Raw genomic sequence first — 20297 nt, forward strand, 5'->3', positions numbered from 1 at the left:
TTCCCATGCAATATTGCTCTTTACAGCATCGGACCTTGCTTCTATCTCCAGTCCCATCCACAACTGGGTGTTGTTTTTGCTTTGGCTCCATCTCTTCATTCTTTCTGGAGTTATTTCTCCACTGATCTCCAGTAGCATATTGGGTGCCTACTGACCTGGGGAGTTCCTCTTTCAGTGTCCTATCATTTTGCCTTTTCATACTGTTTATGGGGTTCTCAAGGCAAGAATACTGAAGTGGTTTGCCATTCCCTTCTCCAGTGGACCGTATTTTGTCACAACTCTCCACCAAGACCCATCCATCTTGGGTGGCCCTACAAGGCATGGCTTAGTTTTCATTGAGTTAGACAAGGCTGTGGTCCATGTGATTAGATTGGAGATAATCTTGAGAAGAGATTCTCCACGTCCCCCACCTCCAAGGTAAGGAGCAGTGGCTGCACTTTGCTGGAGCAGCCATGAAGAGACACCCCACATCCAAGTTAAGAGATACCCCAGTAAGATGGTAGGCACTGAGAGAGGGCATCAGCGGGCAGACAGACTGAAACCATAATCACAGAAACTAAGCAATCTAATCACTGACACTTTAGATAACAGCAATTCTAATTCCATGAAGTGGAAACAGAATTAACCAACTCTTCAGCTCTCTTTCTTAAGGATCTCTCCAGATATTTGGATGTTTGACAGCTGTCCCAATAGACTCTTCCCTGAACATTGCAAGAGGTGTCTCAGTGTTGAACAGGAAAAAATGGACAGTGAGCATCCCCTATCTGCTAAGAGAAAGCTATCATAGCAATGTCATGTATTAATATCTCCCTGGAGGTGCTCTGAGTTCACTCATGAATAGGGAGAAAGAGTTTAAAGAGTTCCCAGATAAGGTCACATTCAGCAGAGGTTCTGGGTGGGGACTGGGGCAGAGGTGACTCCTCAGTGTTCAGTCCAGCCCCAGAGAAATGGTTAGCAGAGAGGTAGGAGGTGATCAAGGGAATGGGCAGGCACAGCCTTACTTTGGGTCTTGGATGAAGAACAAGAGAGTGAACTAGAATGTTCCCCAGAGGAAGCAGTAGGTCAGAGGAGTTTTTCCAAGATAAGGGGGAGTGATCTTTTTTTGGGTGAAACCAGAGGTGATGAAACCTGGGCATAGATTTATCTTGTAATGATTAATGTTCAGAGGGCTCAGCGCCTTCCAATGACATGCCATTTTGCTTAAGTGACTTGATGATAAGATAAATATATGGGAACAAATATAGGTGGCACAGCCCCACCAGCGACGGAGCACCTTCTGGTTTGTGTGGAGATGGCCCTGGGACTGCAGCTTCGGTGGCAGGTGCTGGCTGGACTCCTGCTCTGTCTGTGCGCCGGGCGTTGGACCGAGGCTGGGAAGGTGCTGGTGGCCCCCATGGAGGGCAGCCACTGGCTCAGCATGCGGGAGGCCGTGCGGGAGCTCCACGCCAGAGGTCACCAGGCAGTGGTCCTATCTCCGGAGGTCAACGTTCACATCAAGGCAGAGGACTTTTTCACCATGAAAACCTATGCCATTCCATACACCCAGATGATTTTGATTACTTCCTGATGGGCAGTTTTAATATGTTTTTTGAGAGAGTGCATTTTTTAACACTGTTTTGGAAAACTATGACAGCTACGAAAAATCTGTCTTTGGCCTTTGAAAGGTCTTGTGAGGCACTGTTTTATAACAAGGACCTGATCAGAGACCTGAATGCCAGTTCCTTCGATGAGGTTTTAATGGACCCTATTTACCCCTGCGGGGCAGTGCTGGCTAAGTATCTGTCCATTCCTACTGTGTCTTTCCTGCGTTTCCTTCCCTGTGACTTAGATGTTGAGGGCGCAGCATGCCCAAACCCTTTCTCTTATGTTCCTAAGTTGTTAACAAGGAATTCAGACCACTTGACGTTCTTCCAAAGGGTCAAGAACTTGCTCTACCCTCTGACCCTGAAGTACCTTTGCCATTTTTCTTTCACTCCTTATGCACATATGGCCTCTGAGCTTCTTCAGAGAGAGGTGTTGTTGGGGGAGATTTTTGGCTCTGCATCTGCGTGGCTGTACAGAGGAGACTTTGTGATGGACAACCCATGGCAGATCATGCCCAATATGGTGTTCATTGGGGGTTTCAACTGTGGCAACAGGAAACCATTATCTCAGGTCTGTACTGCTGCTTTTGTTCAATCAGTGTTCCAAATGGAACACATTATTTTCAATGAAAAAATTAAAAAAAATTTTATGCCATGCTTCACATCTTATGGGATCCTAGTTCACCCACCAGAGATTTAACCCAAGCCCTTGGCAGTAAACACTTGGAGTCCTAACCACTTGTCAACCAGGGAATTCCCAAGTGAAATGTATTTTTAGGAAACAACTTATTTCCAGCTTCTTTCTTATCTACTGTTCTTTCTAAAGAGTCTAACCTTCAAATTCCTTCTGGTAGTCTTTGGTGACATAAGTTGTTAAAATGCCTCAAGTAGTGTAGTAAAAGTTTGTGATGGTCTTTGAGGGGGCTTCCCTGTTAGTTCAGCTGGTAAAGAATCCACCTGCAATGCAGGAGACTCCAGTTTGATTCCTGGGTCAGGAAGATCTGATGGAGAAGGGATAGGCTACCCACTCTAGTATTCTGGGGCTTCCCTGGTGGATCAGATGGTAAAGAATCTGCCTGCAATGTGGGAGACCTGGGTTTGATCCCTGGGTTGGGAATACCGTCTGGAGAAGGGAACGGCCGCCTACTTCAGTATTCTGGCCTGGAGATGTCCATGGACAGGCTACAGTCCTGACAATCCATGGGGTGCAAAGAGTTGGACACGACTGAGCTAATTTCACTTTCCTTTCACTTTGAGAGGAAGGAGAGGCAGAGATTATGTTCAGTAACAGGTTGACAAGAAATGGTGTGATTCCACCATGATTGTCCCTTGTAAAGGTACTGTTGTAACTGTTGTGCAACTTTCTTCAGCTTAGTAGGAGCAGAGAACTTGAGCTATGAATCCATCCATAAGGGATTTTACATTGAGGTCTTCAAATGAAGGATGAGAGAACTGGCAAAATATATTTATTGACCTGATAATTCTTAGTGGTTTTGTCTTGGAAGGGATTGAGGTGTGATCACAGGAAACCTAACACCCAGAGGAAACAAGTTTCAGAGAGGTCAAATAAATTAAGTGGAAATGAAATAATGCTGGACAGAGAAGTTGGGCTCTCTATGATCAGAGAAAGGAATAACAGATCCAGCTTTTCTGAGATGGAGCTGTGCTGACCAGAAGTCTTCTGACCAGGAGTTGGTGTCTGGAGAAAAATGTGGGGGTGTACAGAGCTAGATTGGGCTTTTCTAGTGGCTCAGCTGGTAAAGAATCCACCTGCAATGTGGGAGACCTCGGTTTGATCCCAAGATTGGGAAGATCCCTGGGAGAAGGGAAAGGCTACCCACTCCAGTTTTCTGGCCTGGGGAATTCCATTGACTGAGAAAAGAAGAGAAGCTAAAGGAAAAGGAGAAAAGGAAAGATATATCCATCTGAATGCTGAGTTTCAAAGAATAGCAAGCCTTCTGCAGCAATCAATGCAAAGAAATAGAGGGAAAGAATAGAATGGGAAAGACTAAAGATATCTTCAAGAAAATTAGAGATATCAAGAGAACATTTCATGCAAAGATGGGCTCAATAAAGGGCAGAAATGGTATGGACCTAACAGAAGCAGAAGATATTAAGAAAAGGTGGCAAGAATACACAGAAGAACTACACAAAAAAGATCTTAATCACCCAGATAACCATGATGGTGTGATCACTCACCTAGAGCCAGAGATCCTGGATGCGAAGTCAAATGAGCCTTAGGAAGCATCACTACGAACAAAGCTACAGGAGGTGATGGATTTCCAGTTGAGCTATTTCAAATCCTAAAAGATGATGCTATGAAAGTGTTGCTCTCCATATGCCAGCAAATTTGGAAAACTCAGTAGTGGGAGTAACAGGAAAAAATCAGTTTTCATTCCAATCCCAAAGAAAGGCAATACCAAAGAATGTTCACACTACCGCACAATTGCACTCATCTCACATCCTAGCAAAGTAATGCTCAAAATTCTGCAAGCAAGGCTTCAGTAGTACATGAACCATAAACTTCTAGATGTTCAAGCTAGATTTAGAAAAAGCAGAGGAACCAGAGATCAAATTGCCAACATCTGTTGGATCATTGAAAAAGCAAGAAAGTTCCAGAAAAACATCTACTTCTGCTTTATTGACTATGCCAAAGACTTTGTGTGAATCACAATAAACTGTGGAAAACTCTTCAAGAGATGGGAATACCAGACCACCTGACCTGCCTCTTGAGAAATCTGTATGCGGGTCAAGAAGCAACAGTTAGGACTGGACATGAAACAGCTGATTTGTTCCAAATAGGGAAAAGAGTATGTCAAGGCTGTATATTGTCACCCTGCTCATTTAACTTAGGTGCAGAGTACATCATGAGAAACGCTGGGCTGGATGAAGCACAAGCTAGAATCAAGATTGCCAGGAGAAATATCAATTACTTCAGATATGCAGATGACACCACCCTTATGACAGAAAACAAAGAGGAACTGAAAAGTCTCATGATGAAAGTGAAAGAAAAGAGTGAAAGAGTTGGCTTAAAGCTCAACATTCAGAAAACTAAGGTCATGGCATCTAGCCCCATCACTTCATGGCAAATGGATGGGGAAACAATGGAAACAGTGGCTGACTTTATTTTTCTGGGCTCCAAAATCACTGCAGATGTTGACTACAGCCATGAAATTAAAAGACGCTCGCTTCTTGGAAGAAAAGCTATGATCAACCTAGACAGCATATTAAAAAGCAGAGACATAACTTTGTCAACAAAGGTCCATCTAGTCAAAGCTATGGTATTTGAAATAGTCATGTATGGATGGGAGAGTTGTACCATAAAGAAAGCTGAGCACTGAAGAATTGATGCTTCTCAACTGTGGTGTTGGAGAAGACTCTTGAGAGTCCCTTGGAATGCAAGGAGATCCAACCAGTCAATCCTAAAGAAAATCAGTCCTGAATATTCATTGGAAGGACTGATGCTGAAGCTGAAACTTCAGTACTTTGGCCACCTAATGCAAAGTGCTGACTCATTTGAAAAGACCCTGATGCTGGGAAAGATTGAGGGCAGGAGGAGAAGGTGATGACAGAGAATGAGATGATTGGATGGCATCACCAACTCAATGGACATGGGTTTGGGTGGACTCCGAGAGTTGGTGATGGACAGGGAGGCCTGGCGTGCTGTGGTTCATGGGGTCGCAAAGAGTTGGACACGACTGAGCGACTGAACTGATCTGAACTGATGTATGCATAAGAGGGTGCTCAGTGAGAGAGATCACTGGGCAGCACAGGGAGTCTGCCCCTATCATCCCCAGGGTGGACAGGACACGGAGATGTCGTGTCCTGCTGAGCACATGTGGGCATCAGTCTCTGTAGCAGGGCTACATCATGGGCCTGAGACACAATCTGTTGCACAGGCCCCACCTGAGAAGGCCCCCCCCAAATTCAGGAGCCCCTCAGTTCTGAAGAATCTATCCTTATCAGGACTTAGGTCTGTAAATGACCTTGGAGAAAAATCTGAACACAGAGTATATGGTGTACTAGGGGTCCAGATTCATGTACACCCCAGTTCCTAAATAGAGTAGTGGAAGATTAACATCATCAGCATCATAAGAGAAATTCAGAGAGCCTTCTCTGAGGCCGGGAGAGTGCTCGCTCCTGTCCTAGGGTGAACTGACATTGGGGGCTGGCCCTCTCTGACCCCCGTGTGTCATTGCTAAGGGTTATCTTGCCCACTGATACTTTTAGATTACAGTAGCTCTTTTTCCATGAAGTAGCTACAAAATTGTCCAACAGCCATTATACTGCAGGTGTTTCTATATTTGACATCTGCTCCAATCAAAAGACTCTCCCCCGAACATTGCAGTAGGTGTCCCAGGGTGGACCAGGAGAAAAATTGACAGCCAGTGTCCCCTCCCTACTGAGAGAAAGCTGTCTTAGGAATATCATGTATTTCCCTGGATGTGCTCCAAATTCACCAATGAATTGGGGTAAAAGAGTTTAAAGAGTTCTCAGATAAGGTCAAAATCAGCAGAAGATCTGGGAGGGGGCTGGGGCGCAGGTAACCGCTTAGAGTTCAGTCCAGCCCAACAGAAGTTGATTAGAAGAAAGGTTGGAGGTGACCAAGGGATTCTGCCGACACAGCCTTGCTCTGGGTCTTGGATGAAGAGCAAGCGAGTGAACTAGAATGCTCCCCAGAGCAAGTAGCAGAGTCATAGGAGTTTTTCCAAGATAAGGGGAAGGGATCTTTCCCACAAGGTGTAACCAGAGGTGGTGAAAAAAAGGCATAGACTTACCTTATAATGATTAATGTATAGAGGGCACACCACCTTCCAATGACATGCAATTTGCTTAAGTGACTTGATGATAAAATAAAGATAAGGGAACAAATATAGGCAGCACAGCCCCACCAGAGAATCAGTAACTTCTGGTTTGTGTGGAGATGGCCCTGGGACTGCAGCTTCAGCGGCAGGTGCTGGCTGGACTCCTGCTCTGTCTGTGCGTCGGACGATGGGCCGAGGCTGGGAAGGTGCTGGTGGTCCCCATGGAGGGCAGCCACTGGCTCAGCATGCGGGAGGCCGTGCGGGAGCTCCATGCCAGAGGTCACCAAGCAGTGGTCGTTGCTCCAGAGGTCAATGTGCGCGTCAAGGCAGAGGACTTTTTCATCAAGAAAACCTATGCCATTCCATACACCCAGGATGATTTTAATTACTTCCTGATGGGCAGTTTTAATATGTTTTTTGAAAGAGTGAATTTTCTAACCATGTTTTGGAAAACTATTGAAGCTACCAAAAATGCATCTGTGGTCTTTGCAAGGTCTTGTGAGGCACTGCTGTATAACAAGGACCTGATCAGAGACCTGAATGCCAGTTCCTTCGATGTGGTTTTAACGGACCCTGTTTACCCCTGCGGAGCAGTGCTGGCTAAGTACCTGTCCATTCCTGCTGTGTTTTTCTTGCGTTTCCTTCCCTGTGACTTAGATGTTGAGGGCGCAGCATGCCCAAACCCTTTCTCTTATGTTCCTAAGTTTTTAACAAGGAATTCAGACCACATGACATTCTTCCAAAGGGTCAAGAACATGCTCTATCCTCTGACCCTGAAGTACCTTTGCCATTTTTCTTTCGCTCCTTATGCTCGTATGGCCTCTGAGCTTCTTCAGAGAGATGTGTCGCTGGGGGAGATTTTTGGCTCTGCGTCTGTGTGGCTGTTCAGAGGAGACTTTGTGATGGACTACCCACGGCCGATCATGCCCAACATGGTGTTCATTGGGGGCATCAACTGTGGCAACAGGAAACAGTTATCTCAGGTCTGTACTGCTGCTTTTATTCAATCAATGTTTCAAGTGGAACACATTATTTTTAATGAAAAAAATTAAGAAAACTTTTTATGCCTTGCCACGCGTCTTGTGGGATTCTAGTTCACCTGCCAGGGATTGAACTCAAGCCCTTGGCAGTGCGCGCTTGGAATGCAAACCTGGTCCAGCAGAGAATTCCCTAGTGAAATACATATATTTTTTAAAAAACTTACTTCCAGGTTCTTTCTTATCTACTGATCTTTCTAAAGATTTCTAACTTTCAATGTCCTTCTAGCAATTTTTGGTGAGATAAGTTGTTAAAGTATGTCCAGTAGTGTAGTAAAAGTTTGTAATAGTCTTTGAGAGGAATGAGAGGCAGAGGTAATGGCAATAATAGGTTGGTAAGAAATGGTGTGACTCAACCATGATTGTCCTTTGTAAAGGTACTGTTATAACTGTGTGAAATTTTATCCGGATGAGTAGAAGCAGAGAACTTGAGCTGTGAATCCATCCACCAGGGATTTTTCACTGAGGTATTCAACTGAAGGATGAGAGAACTGGCCACCTGCACTTACTGACCTGATAATCCTTAGTGGTTTTGTCTCGGAAGAGACAGGTGTGATCACAGGAGACCTGACACCCAAAGGAGACAGAAGTTTCAGAGAGGTCAGATAAATTAAGTGGAAGTGAGACAATGCTGGATAGAGAATTTGGGCTCTCTGTGATCACAGAAAGGAATAATAGACCCAGCTTTGCAGAGATGGAGCTGTGCTCACCAGAAGTCTTCTGACTAGGTATTGGTGTCTGGAGAAAACCGTGGTGTCATACAGCGTTGGATTGCATGTCATGTAGATCTTCATTTGGGACACTGGGGTCATCAAGGCTAGTGGTGGGGGCTGGAGAGGAGGTAAAGCTGAGCCTAAGAGCACAGTGGCGCTGGCGACAGTGATGCCGAGAACCGAGTCTCAAAGAGGAAGCATTCTGACCACATCACCAAACTTACCCCAGCTCAGTCCGCCCTACCCCAAGTTTCCATTATGGGAATTACTGCTTTCCCCATAGTTTCTGAGTCTTCTTGTGTTAACCCTGAATATTTGGGTTTAATTGAAATAAGACTCTTGGGGGCAGTTGTTTCTTAACCCACCAAGTTAATCATGATTTTGCCCATCTATGTCACATGCAGTGAATTTATATTAACTTTCACGACTTTTGGTCTCTTAATGTTTTTGGTTTTTTTCATTTTTTGTTGAATCTTTTTATACTAATTGAACAATAATTAGACTGTTGCTATTTTCTGTTTCTTCCTGGTTCAGCTTTGGGAGATTGTGCATTTCTAGGAATCTGTCCATGTCTGCTACTTGTTCATTTTTTGGTTTGTTGTTGTTCACAAAAAGATCTTATGATCCTTTACATTTTTGTGGTGTTGGTTGTGCCTTCTCTGTTTCATTTCTGATTTGATTTACTTTGACCGTCTCTCTTTTTCTCCTGATAAATCTGGATGAAGTTTCAGAAAATTGAGGTGTATCAATTTTATTTATTTCTTCAAAGAAAGAGTTCTTCATTCACTTAGCTTTTATATTTCAGCTCTTATTTGTATTTTTTTCTGTATACTGTCTTGGATTTCATGTATTCTTTTATTTACTTTTGGTATAAGGTTAGGTTATGTATTTGTGATTTCTCTTATTTCTGGATGTACACTTGTATTGCTATAAACCTCCTTCTTAGAACTGCTTTTGTTGTTTCCCACAGATTTTGGACTATTGAGTTTTCAATTTCATTTGTTTCCAAGTATTTTTAATTTCCCTTGTTATTTCTTCAGTGACCCATTGATTGGTTGTTGTACATGGGTTATTTTTAATTTCCTTTGTTATTTCTTCAGTGACCCATTGATAAGTTGTTGTACATGGGTTACCCTCCATGTGTTTGTGTTTTTCCAGTTTTTTCTTTGTAGTTGAGTTTTGGTTTCATAACGTCATGATTGGAAAATGTGCTTGATGTGATCTCAGTCTTCTTAAATCTGCTGAGACTTGTTTTGTGGCCTTACATGTGATCTATCCCAGGGGACGTTCCATGTTCCCTTGAAAAGAATGTGTTTACTGCTGCTTTTGGATGGAATGGTCTATGTATGTTGATTAAATCTAAGTGATCTAATGTGTTGTTTAAGGCCAGTGTTCCCTTATTGATTTTCTATCTGAATGACGTGTCTATTAATGTATGTGGAATTTTAAAGTACTCTAATATGGTTGTTTGCTGTCAACTTCTCTTTTTATGTCTGTTAATGTTTGCTTTTTGCATTCGGTGCTCCTCTGTTGTGGCCGTATCTGTCTCTCCATATATATCTAATGGTGACACGCTGGTTACTGGGTCCCGGAGTGTCTTGCTGTAAGGCCTGGGGGATGGACCTGGTGTCAGCATGCTGGAGGGTGGACTGCGGCCCAGAGTTCCCTGGGCTGGAGCTAGTGCACTGGTAGGTGATTCCACACCCTGGGCCCCCTGGAGAACAGGGCCAGGTCCTGGGGCTTCTGGTGGATGAGTCCATGTCCCAGGTAGCTGGGATCTCATCAAGTCTTAAGACAGTCATCCTGTTAGTGAGCCAGTTTGTGTCTCCACTCAACTATCTCCTATACTTGAGGCAACACAGTACTGGTGTTGACAGGCTGATGGGTGGGGCTGGGTCCTAAGGCTCATATGGCATAAGTGAAGTCGCTCAGTCATATCTGACTCTCCTGAAAGTAAAAGTAAGCCCCACTGGCCTGCCAAGCCCAGTGTTCTGGGAGCTCTTCTTCCTGGTTCTGGACCCCAAGCTGGGAGGCTCAGTGTGGGTTCATAGGCTTTACTCCTTAGGGAAAGCCTCAGCAATTATAATTATCCTCTATATGTGGATCATCTGCCCAGGTGTATTGGTCTTGATTATACTGTGCCTCCTCCACTTGGAGAGCCAAGGAACTATAGGATATAGAGACTCCACTTTCAAAGGGTGCACACAAAATCTCACACACTCTAAGACCCAGGGAATAAACAATATTCTGAAAGGAGCCTGGATCAGACCCACCTGATGATTTAGAAGAGCATCCCAGAGAGGCAGAAGGCAAATAGAGATCATCATGGTGATATAGATACTGACAGTAGCCTTTTTGGGGAGCTACATTTTACCCCAAAACACTGCACTGGAAAGTGCCACTTTTGAATCATATCTATGGCATATTAGGGCTTCCCTGGTGGCTCAGACGGTAAAGCGTCTGCCCACAATGCGGGAGACCCAGGTTCAATTCCTGGGTCGGGAAGATCCCCTGGAGAAGGAGATGGCAATCCACTCCAGCACTCTTGCCTGGAAAATCCCATAGATGGAGGAGCCTGGCAGGCTACAGTCCATGGGGTTGCAAAGAGTCAGACACAAGTGAGTGACTTAGCGTGTGCACACACACACACACACACACACACACACACACACACAATGTTTCATAGATAAGTCCAAAGATGTACATTTTCAATTTTTTTTATTAAAGAAAGCTCAATGTGCCCAATTCTGAAAATGATGTCTTAAAATATATCTTCATTTAACTGAATTTTGCTCAATTTGCTTTTGGAATTTTTAATAGTTTTTACTTTAACATATAGCTGCTGGGTTGTTGCACACAGGTTTATGCCTGCTGTGTTTCCTCATAAAATTTGCTTTTTAACAATGTTAAATTGTGATAAAATACCTCTAACATAAGATTTGCCCTGTTAACCATTTTCAAGTGTACAGTTTAGTAGTGTTAATTACAGTCATATTGTTGTACAACCATTTTCCAGAACTCTTCATCTTGAAAAGCTGGAACTGTATACCCCTTAAACAACATCTCTGCAGTTTCCCACACTCCATAGTCTGTAGTAACCACCATTTTACTTCCTGTCTCTATAAGTTTGACTTGTCTAGGTACCTCATATTAGTGGAGTCATACAATATTTTCATATTTGATACTGACATATTTCCGTTAGTATCTTGTCCTCTAGGTTCAATCATGTTGTCAGAATTTCCTTCCTTTTTAAGGCCAAATAATATTCCATTATATAGCTAGACCAAACTTGTTATCTGTTTATCTGCCAATGAAAGGGTTGCTTTCCCTTCTATAGTTGTGCATAATGCTGCTATGAATATGGATGTACAAATACCTTTTTGAGACTTTTTTCAGTGTTTCTTTTCTGTGTATACCTAGAAGTGGAATGGATGGATCACCTGGTATTTCTGTTCTTAATTTTTTGAGGACCTTCCATACTATGTCCACAGTGGCTACACCCTTTACATTCCCATCATCATTACACAGATGGGATGTACATTACATTGTACATTACACATTGTACGTTACACTTGTACATTGCATTGATGTACGAGTGCTACACCATTTACATTCCCATCACCATAACATTCCCAGTACATGAGGGTTCTAATTTTTCCACATTTTCTTCAAGACCTGTTTTCTGTTTTTTTTTTTAAATGATCAGTTTCCTAATGGTGTAAGGTGATATCTGATTTCCCTAGTGATTAATGATATTGAGCATCTTTTTCATTGCTCATTAGTCATTTGCACATATTCTCTCAAGAAATGTCTAAGTCCTTTGTCCATTTTTGAATCAAGTCTTTTTGTTGTTGTTGAGTTATAGGAGTTCTCTATATATTCTGGATATATTAATCCCTTATCAGATATATGATTTGTAAATATTTTCTTCCATTCTATGGTTTGCCTTTGTACTCTGTTGATAATATCTTTTAATACATACACTTAAAAATTTTCAAAGTCCAATGTGTTGTTTTTTTATGAGCTATGCTTTGTTGTAATTTTCAAGAAATCTTCACCAAATACAAGATAGTGAAATGTTGTCATATGTCTTTGTCTAAGAGTTTTATAGTGTTCAGTCTTACATTTATGTTTTTGATCCATTTTGAGTTCAACTTTTATATGTCATTTGTAAGTGTCCAAATGCACTGTTTACATTCAGACATCTAGTTTTCCAAGCACCATTTGTTGAAAAGACCTTCTCTATTGAATATTATTTGCAATTTTCCAAAAATAACTTACCATATATATGAAGTCTATCTCTTTTAACTTGAAAAATTTATCCAAACATTGGCTGACACATATGTTTGGTAGTATTGGTCTGATAGGAACTACTCCTATCAGAAGCCTCACATGCTTCTAGGTGGATTGAAAAAATTTTTTTTGTAATATTACAAACCCCAGTGACATTGTACTTGGTCTGTCACTACATGTGTAGCTTAGCATGGGGCAAAATCAAGAGTGTTAGAGAGTTAAATCTTCCCATGCATGATGTTGCATGCCTCTACATTTATTTTATCCTAGTCTAGATTTATATCCCTAGCTATAGCAGAAAAAACACCACCATTTCCAATCCCCTAAGTGAACTGTGTTTCCTTACTTAGCTTATGGTATCTGTGTTAGGGCTTTCCTTGTGGCTGAGCTGGTAAAGAATCCACCTGCAATGCAGGAGACCTGGGTTCGATCCTTGAGTTGGGAAGATCCCCTGGAGAAGGGAAAGGCTACCCACTCCAGTATTCTGACCTAAAGAATTCCATGGATTGTATAGTCCATGGGGTCGCAAAGAGTCGGACACAACTGAGCGACTTTCACTTTCCTTTCCTCTAGGTTCAGCAATGTTGTCAAAATTTCCTTCTTTTAAAAGACTGCATAGTATTCCATTTTACAGATAGAGCACATTTGGCTTATCTATTCATCTGCCAATGAACATGGGTTACTTTTACCTTCTGCTGTTGTGAATAATGTTGCTGTGAACATGGGCGTACAAGTATCTGTTTGAATCCTTGCTCTCATTTCTTTTGGGTATATACCCATAAGAGGAATGGCTGGATCATTTGGTATTTCTATTATTTATTTTTTGAGGGGCTGGATATATTTTCAACAGTGGCTGCACCATTTTACATTCCCACCAACAGTACGCCAGGGTTCCAGTTTCTCCACATCCTCTTCAAGACTTGTTTTCTGGGTGTTGGCTTTTTTTCTTTTTTTTTATGATAGTCATCCTAATGGTGTGAGGTGACTTTTCATTGTAGTTTTAAAATTTTTTATTTTATTTTTATTTGGAGGATAATTGCTTTACAATATTGGGTGGTTTCTGCCATACCTCCACAGGAATCAGCCATTTGTTGCTCATTTGTGACCAAATCCTTGGGACTCCACGGACAGCAGCACACCAGGCTTCCCTGTTCTTCACCATATGCTGGAGTGTGCTCAAATTCATGTCCATTGAGTCAGTGATGCCCCCCAACCATCTCATCTTCTGTCGTCCCCTTCTCCTCCTGCCCTCAATCTTTTCCAGCATCAGGGTCTTTTCCAATGAGTTGGCTCTTCAAGTGGACAAAGTATTGGAGCTTCAGCTTCAGCATCAGTCTTTCCAATGAATATTCAGAACTGATTTCCTCTAGGATTGACTGGTTTGATCTACTTGTAGTACAAGAAACCCTCATGAGCCTTCTCCAACACCACTGTTGAAAAGTATCAGTTCTCTGGTGCTCAGCCTCCTTTATGGTCCAACTTATCCATATATGACTACTGGAAAAGCTATAGCTTTGACTAGATGGACCTTTGTCAACAAATTAATGTCTCTACTTTTTAATATGCTGTCTAGGTTTGTCATAACTTTTCTTCCAAGGAGCAAATGTCCTTAATTTCTTGGCTGCAGTCACCATCTGCAGTGATTTTGGAACACAAGAAAACAGGGCATAGGCAACTCTTCAGCATTCAGTCCAGCCCCAGGGAACCCTAGCAGAGAGGTAGGAGGCGACCAAGGGAATGGACAGGCACAGTCTTGCTTCGAGTCTTGGATGAACAAGAGAGTGAACTAGAATGTTCTCCAGAGACAGCAGCAGAGTCAGAGGAGATTTTCCAAGGTAAGGGGATGTGATCTTTCCCTGGGTGAAATCAGAGGTGATGAAACACAGGCATAGTCTTATCCTGTAATGATTAATGTTCGGAGGGCATGCTGCCTTCCAATGACATGCCATTTTGCTTAAGTGATTTGATGATACAATAAGATAAGGGAACAAATATAGGCAGCACAGCCTGACCAGAGACTCAGTAGCTTCTGGTTTGTGCGGAGATGGCCCTGGGACTGCGGCTTCGGTGGCAGGTGCTGGCTGGACTCCTGCTCTGTCTGTGCGCCGGGCGTTGGACCGAGGCTGGGAAGGTGCTGGTGGTCCCCATGGAGGGCAGCCACTGGCTCAGCATGCGGGAGGCCGTGCGGGAGCTCCACGCCAGAGGTCACCAGGCAGTGGTCGTTGCTCCGGAGGTGAACCTGCACATCAAGGCAGAGAACTTTTTTACCGTGAAAGTCTACACCGTTCCCTACACACAGGACAAATATGATTCCTTCCTGAAGACTCATGTATGTCTACTTTTTAAAAAAGTACACTTTGTAACAATGTTTCTGGAAACTATAGCATCTTTGAAAAATGTGTCTTTGCTCTTTGCAAGGTCTTGTGAGGCACTGTTGTATAACGAGGACTTGATCAGAGACCTGAATGCCAGTTCCTTTGATATGGTTTTAACAGACCCTATTTTGGGGCAGTGATGGCTAAATACCTGTCCATTCCTGCTGTGTTTTTTTTGCGTTCTGTTCCCTGTGACTTAGATGCTGAGGGCACAGCATGCCCAAACCCTTTCTCATATGTTCCTCGGTTATTAACAATGAATCCAGACCACATGACATTCTTCCAAAGGGTCAAGAACATGCTCTACCCTCTGGGCCTGAAGTACATTTGCCTGGTTACCTTCACTCCTTATGCACGTATGGCCTCTGAGCTTCTTCAGAGAGAGGTGTCCCTGGGGGAGATTCTTGCCTCTGGATCCGTGTGGCTGTTCAGAGGAGACTTTGTGATGGACTACCCGCGGCCGATCATGCCCAACATGGTGTTCGCTGGGGACATCAACTGTGCCAACAGGAAACCTCAGGTTCTCATGTGTGTACTGCTGCTTTTGCTCAATCAGTGCTCCCAGTGGAGCACGATCTTTTCATAAAAAAATTTTAAAAACTTTTTCACCACACTGCAACCTAAGGCCCTTGTGGTGAAATGGTGGGTCCTAATCACTAGACTGACAGGGAATTCCCAAGTGGAACATATTTTTTAAAAATAACCTACTTGCACATGCTCACTTATCTACTGATCTTTCTAAAGATTGCTACCTCCCATTCTCCTTCCAACACTCTTTGGTGAGATCCATTGTTAAAGTGCTCCAGGAGGGTAGTGTAGGCTTGTGATGATCTTTGAGAGGATTGAGAGGCAGGGCTGAGGGTCCGTATTCGGTCTGAGAAAGAATTGTGTGGCTCAACCGTGACTGCCTTTTTGTAAAGGCACTGTTGTGATGGTCGTGCAGTTTTCTCAATCTAGTAGGAGCCAAGAGCTTGAGCTGTGAATCCATCCATCATGGGTTTTGCTTGAGGGTGTTCAATAGGAGGAGGAAAGAACTGGCAAACTGCATTTGTTGTTCTGATAGTTTATCGTGGTTTTGTCTTGGAAAGGTCTTAGGTGTGGTCACTGGAAATCTAAACACTGAAAGGAAGCAGAAGTTTCAGAGAGGTTGAATAAATTAAGTGGAAGTGAGACAATATTGGAGACAGAAGTTGGGCTCTCTCTTATGAGAGAAAGAAATAATTGAGTCCAACTTTTCAGAGATGGACCTGTGCTGACCAGAAATCTTCTGACCAGGAGTTGGGGTCTGGAGGGGTGGCGGGGAGTTACATAGTTAGATGCATGCCAGAGGGGTCATCAACTTGGGACACTGAGATCGTAAAAGGCCTGGGGGGGCAGCTGGAGAGGAGGAAAAACTGAGCCTATGAACACAGTAGCAGAGGGCACAGTAATGAAGAAAACTGAGTTTCAGAGAGGAAGGGTTTGACCTCATCACCACACCTACCCCAGCCCCGTCATCACACCCCACATTTCCATGGTGGGAACTACTGTGTTCCTCATCATTTCAAAGTCTTCTTATATTAATCCTGAATTGTTGCTGTTGTTCCATTGCTAAGTTACCCCATGGACTTCAGCACAGCAGGCTTCCCCGTCCTTCACTATCTCATGGAGCTTGCTCAAATCATGTTTATTAACTTGGTGATGCCATCCAACCATCTCATCTTCTGTCGTCCCCTTCTCGTCCTGCCTTCAATCTTGCCCAACATCAGTGTCTTTTCCGATGAGTCAGGTGTTCACCTCAGGTGGCTAAAGTATTGGAGCTTCAGCTTCAGCTCAGTCCTTCCATTGAATATTCAGGATTGCTTTTCTTTAGGATTGATTGATTTGATCTCCATGCAGTCCAAAGGACTCTTAAGAGTCTTCTCCAGCACAATCAATTCTTCGGTACTTAGTCTTCTTTATGCTCCAGCACTCACGTCCATACATGACCGCTGTAAAAATTATAGCTTGACTCTGTTGAATTTTGTTGGCAAAGTAATGTCTCTGCTTTTTAATACTCTGTTTAGGTTTGTCATAGCTTTTCTTCCAGGGAACATGTGTCTTTTATTTTTGAAGCTTTAGTCAACATCCACAATGATTTTGGAATGCAAGAAAATAACATGTCACTGTTTCCAATTTTTCCCTATCTATTTGATATGAAGTAATGGGACTGGATGCCATGGTCTTAGTTTTATGAATGTTGAGTTTTAAGCCAGCTTTTTCATTGTCTTCTTTAACTCTCATCAAGAGGCTCTTTAGTATTCTTTGTTTTCTGCCATTAGAGTGGTATCATCTGCATATCTGAGGTTGTTGACATTGCTCCTAGAAATCTTGATTCTAGGTTGTGATTCATCCAGCCTTTGCATTTTGCATGATGTATTTTCATCTAAGTTAAATAAGAAGGATGACATTATACTGCCTTGATGTATTCCTTTCCCAATTTGAAACAGGTCTGTTGTTCCATGTCCAGTTCTAACTGTTGCTTCCTGAGATGCATACAGGTTTCTTGGGAGGCAGGTAACGTGGTTTAGTATTCCCATCTCTTTTAGAATTTTTCAGTTTGTCGTGATCCAGTCAAAGGCTTTTGCGTAGTCAATGAAGCAGAAATAGATGTTTTTCTGGAATTCCCTTGCTTTCTCTATGATCGAACAGATGTTGGCAATTGGATCTCTTATTCTACCTTTTCTAAATTCAGCTTGCACATCTGGAGTTTTTGGTTCACATAGTGTTGAAGCCTCAGTTCAGTTCAGTCACTCAGTTGTGTCTGACTCTTTGCAACCCCATGAACCGCAGCACGCCAGGCCTCCCTGTCCATCACCAACTCCCAGGGTTCACCCAAACTCATGTCCATTAAGTTGGTGATGCCATCCAACCATCTCATCCTCTGTTGTCCCCTTCTCCTGCCTTCAATCCTTCCCAGCATCAGGGTCTTTTCAAATGAGTCAGCTCTTCGCATCAGGTGGCCAAAGTATTGGAGTTTCAGCTTCAACATCAATCCTTCCAATGAATACCCAGGACTGATCTCCTTTAGGATGGACTGGTTGGATCTCCTTGCAGTCCAAGGGACTCTCAAGAGTCTTCTCCAACACCACAGTTTAAAAGCATCAATTCTTTGGCTCTCAGCTTTCTTTATAGTCCAACTCTCACATCCATACATGACCACTGGAAAAACCATAGCCTTGACTAGACGGACCTTTGTTGGCAAAGTAATGTCTCTGCTTTGTAATATGCTGTCTAGGTTGGTCATAACTTTTCTTCTAAGGAGTAAGTGTCTTTTTATTTCATGGCTGCAGTCACCATCTGCAGTGATTTTGAAGCTCCAAATAAATAAAGTCTGCCACTGTTTCCACTGTTTCTCCATCTATTTGCCATGAAGTGATGGGACCGGATTACCACGGTCTTTGTTTTCTGAATATTGAGTTTAAGTCAACTTTTTCACTCTCCTCTTTCACTTTCATCAAGAGGCTCTTTAGTTCTTCTTCACTTTCTGCCATAAGGGTGGTGTCATCTGCATATCTGAGGTTATTGATATTTCTCTGGGCAATTGATTCCAGCTTGTGCTTCTTCCAGCCCAGCATTTCTCATGATGTACTCTGCGTATAAGTTAAATAAACAGGGTGACAATACACAGCCTTGACGTACTCCTTTTCCTATTTGGAACCAGTCTGTTGTTCCATGTCTACTTCTAACTGTTACTTCTTGAGCTACACAGATTTCTCAGGAGGCAGGTCAGGTGGTCTGGTATTCCCATCTCTTTCAGAATTTTCCACAGTTTATTGTGATCCACACAGTCAAAGGCTTTGGCATAGTCAATAAAGCAGAAATAGATGTTTTTCTGGAATTCTCTTGCTTTTTTGATGATCCAGCAGATGTTGGCAACTTGATCTCTGGTTCCTCTGCCTTTTTTAAAACCAGGTTGAACATTTGGAAGTTCATGGTTCATGTATTGTTGAAGCCTGGCTTGAAGAATTTTGAACATTACTTTGCTAGCGTGTGAAGTAAGCCCAATTGTCCAGTAGTTGGAACATTCTTTGGCATTGCCATTCTTTGAGATGAGAATGAAAACTGTCCTTTTCTAGTCCTGTGGCCACTGCTGAGTTTTCCAAATATGCTGGGGTATTGAGTAGAGCACTTTAACAGCCTCAATTTTAGGATTTTAAACAGATCAGCTGGAATTGTTTCACCTCCACTGGCTTTTTTTGTAGTAATGCTTCCTAAGGCCCTCTTGACTTCACACTCTGTGATGTCTGGCTTTGGTGAGTGAGCACACCTTCATTGTTGTCTGGGTCATTAAAACCTTTTTTGTACAGTTTATGTAGACTCCTCTGTCTGTGGAATTTTCCAGGCAAGAATACTATTGTGGGTTACCATTTCCTATTCTAGGGGATCTTCCTACATCCAACCTCGGGATTGAACCCACATGTCCTGTGTCTCCTGCATTTGTAGGAGGATTCTTTACCACTGTGCCACGTGGGAAGCCCTGAACATAAACTTCAAGATGTAATAAAGATCCAGAATAATGCGCACTTCAGTCCCTACACAGAGCAGTGGAAGCCTAGTGGGGTCCGCATCAGAAGAGGATTCACAGAGCCTACACGGAGGCATGGGGCCGTCCTTCCTGTCCAAAGTGCAGCAGGTCCTGGAGCCTGGCACCCTCTGAACCCCACTGTCATTACAAAAAGCTGCCTTGCCCACTGATGGTTTAGGTAACAGGAAGTTCTACTCCATGAGGCAGAGAAAGAATTCTCAAGCAGCCCTTCTGCTGTTGTCCTCAAGGATCCTTCCAGATGTTTCCATATCGGGCAGCTGCTCCAACAGACTCTCTCTGGGGAGTGCACGAGGTGTCCAGTTTGGAACCAGAGCAAATCAGAGAGCCACCATCCCCTCCCTGCTGAGAGAAGGCTGTTCTTGGGATGTTGCATGTTTCCCTCGATGTGCTCCATATTCACCCATGATGGGGGAAAGAGTTTGAAGCTTTCTCAGATAAGGTCACATGCAACAGTGGTTCTGGGTGGGGACTGGGGCAGAGGTGACTCATCAGCGTTCAGTCCAGCCCCAGAGAACAGGGTTAGCAGACAGGTAGGAGGTGACCAAGGGAATAGGGCAGACACAGTCTTGCTTTAGAAATTGGATGAAGAACAAGAGCGTGAACTAGAATGCTCCCCATTGGGAGCAGCAGGTCAGAAGAGTTTTTCCAAGATAAGGTGGGTAACCTTTCCCTGGGTGAAATCAGAGGTGATGAAACCCAGGCATGGACTTATCCTGTAATGATTAATGTAAGGAGGGCACGCTGCCTTCCAATGACATGCCATTTTGCCTAAGTGACTTGGTGATAAGATAAAGGCAACAAATACAGATGGCACAGACCAGACAGTCTGGCTTGTGCAGGGATGGCCCTGGGATGGCAGCTTCGGCGGCAGGTGCTGGCTGGACTCCTGCTCTGTCTGTGCGCCGGGCGATGGGCCGAGGCTGG

At 43.4% G+C, this 20297-nt stretch overlaps 2 protein-coding genes and 2 pseudogenes across 2 annotated transcripts in view; all 4 read left to right on the forward strand.

Annotated features, from left to right (window-relative positions):
• Positions 1-20297, forward strand: part of LOC104989533 (UDP-glucuronosyltransferase 1-1-like) — a 129344-nt gene that overhangs the window by 68582 nt on the left and 40465 nt on the right. The gene's annotated exons all lie outside the window — the stretch shown is intronic.
• On the forward strand, positions 212-2549 carry LOC104989537 (annotated as a pseudogene).
• Positions 5253-10607, forward strand: LOC104989536 (annotated as a pseudogene).
• LOC104989535 (UDP-glucuronosyltransferase 1-3-like) lies at positions 14034-16431 on the forward strand. The gene is given in 2 exon segments (XM_010841242.1): positions 14034-14932; positions 14935-16431. Coding segments are annotated over 2 exon segments (915 nt in total). The 5' UTR covers positions 14034-14475; the 3' UTR covers positions 15393-16431.

Source organism: Bison bison, unplaced genomic scaffold (assembly GCF_000754665.1).
Source record: "Bison bison bison isolate TAMUID 2011002044 unplaced genomic scaffold, Bison_UMD1.0 scf7180017864158, whole genome shotgun sequence".
Taxonomy (NCBI): Eukaryota; Metazoa; Chordata; class Mammalia; order Artiodactyla; family Bovidae; genus Bison; species Bison bison.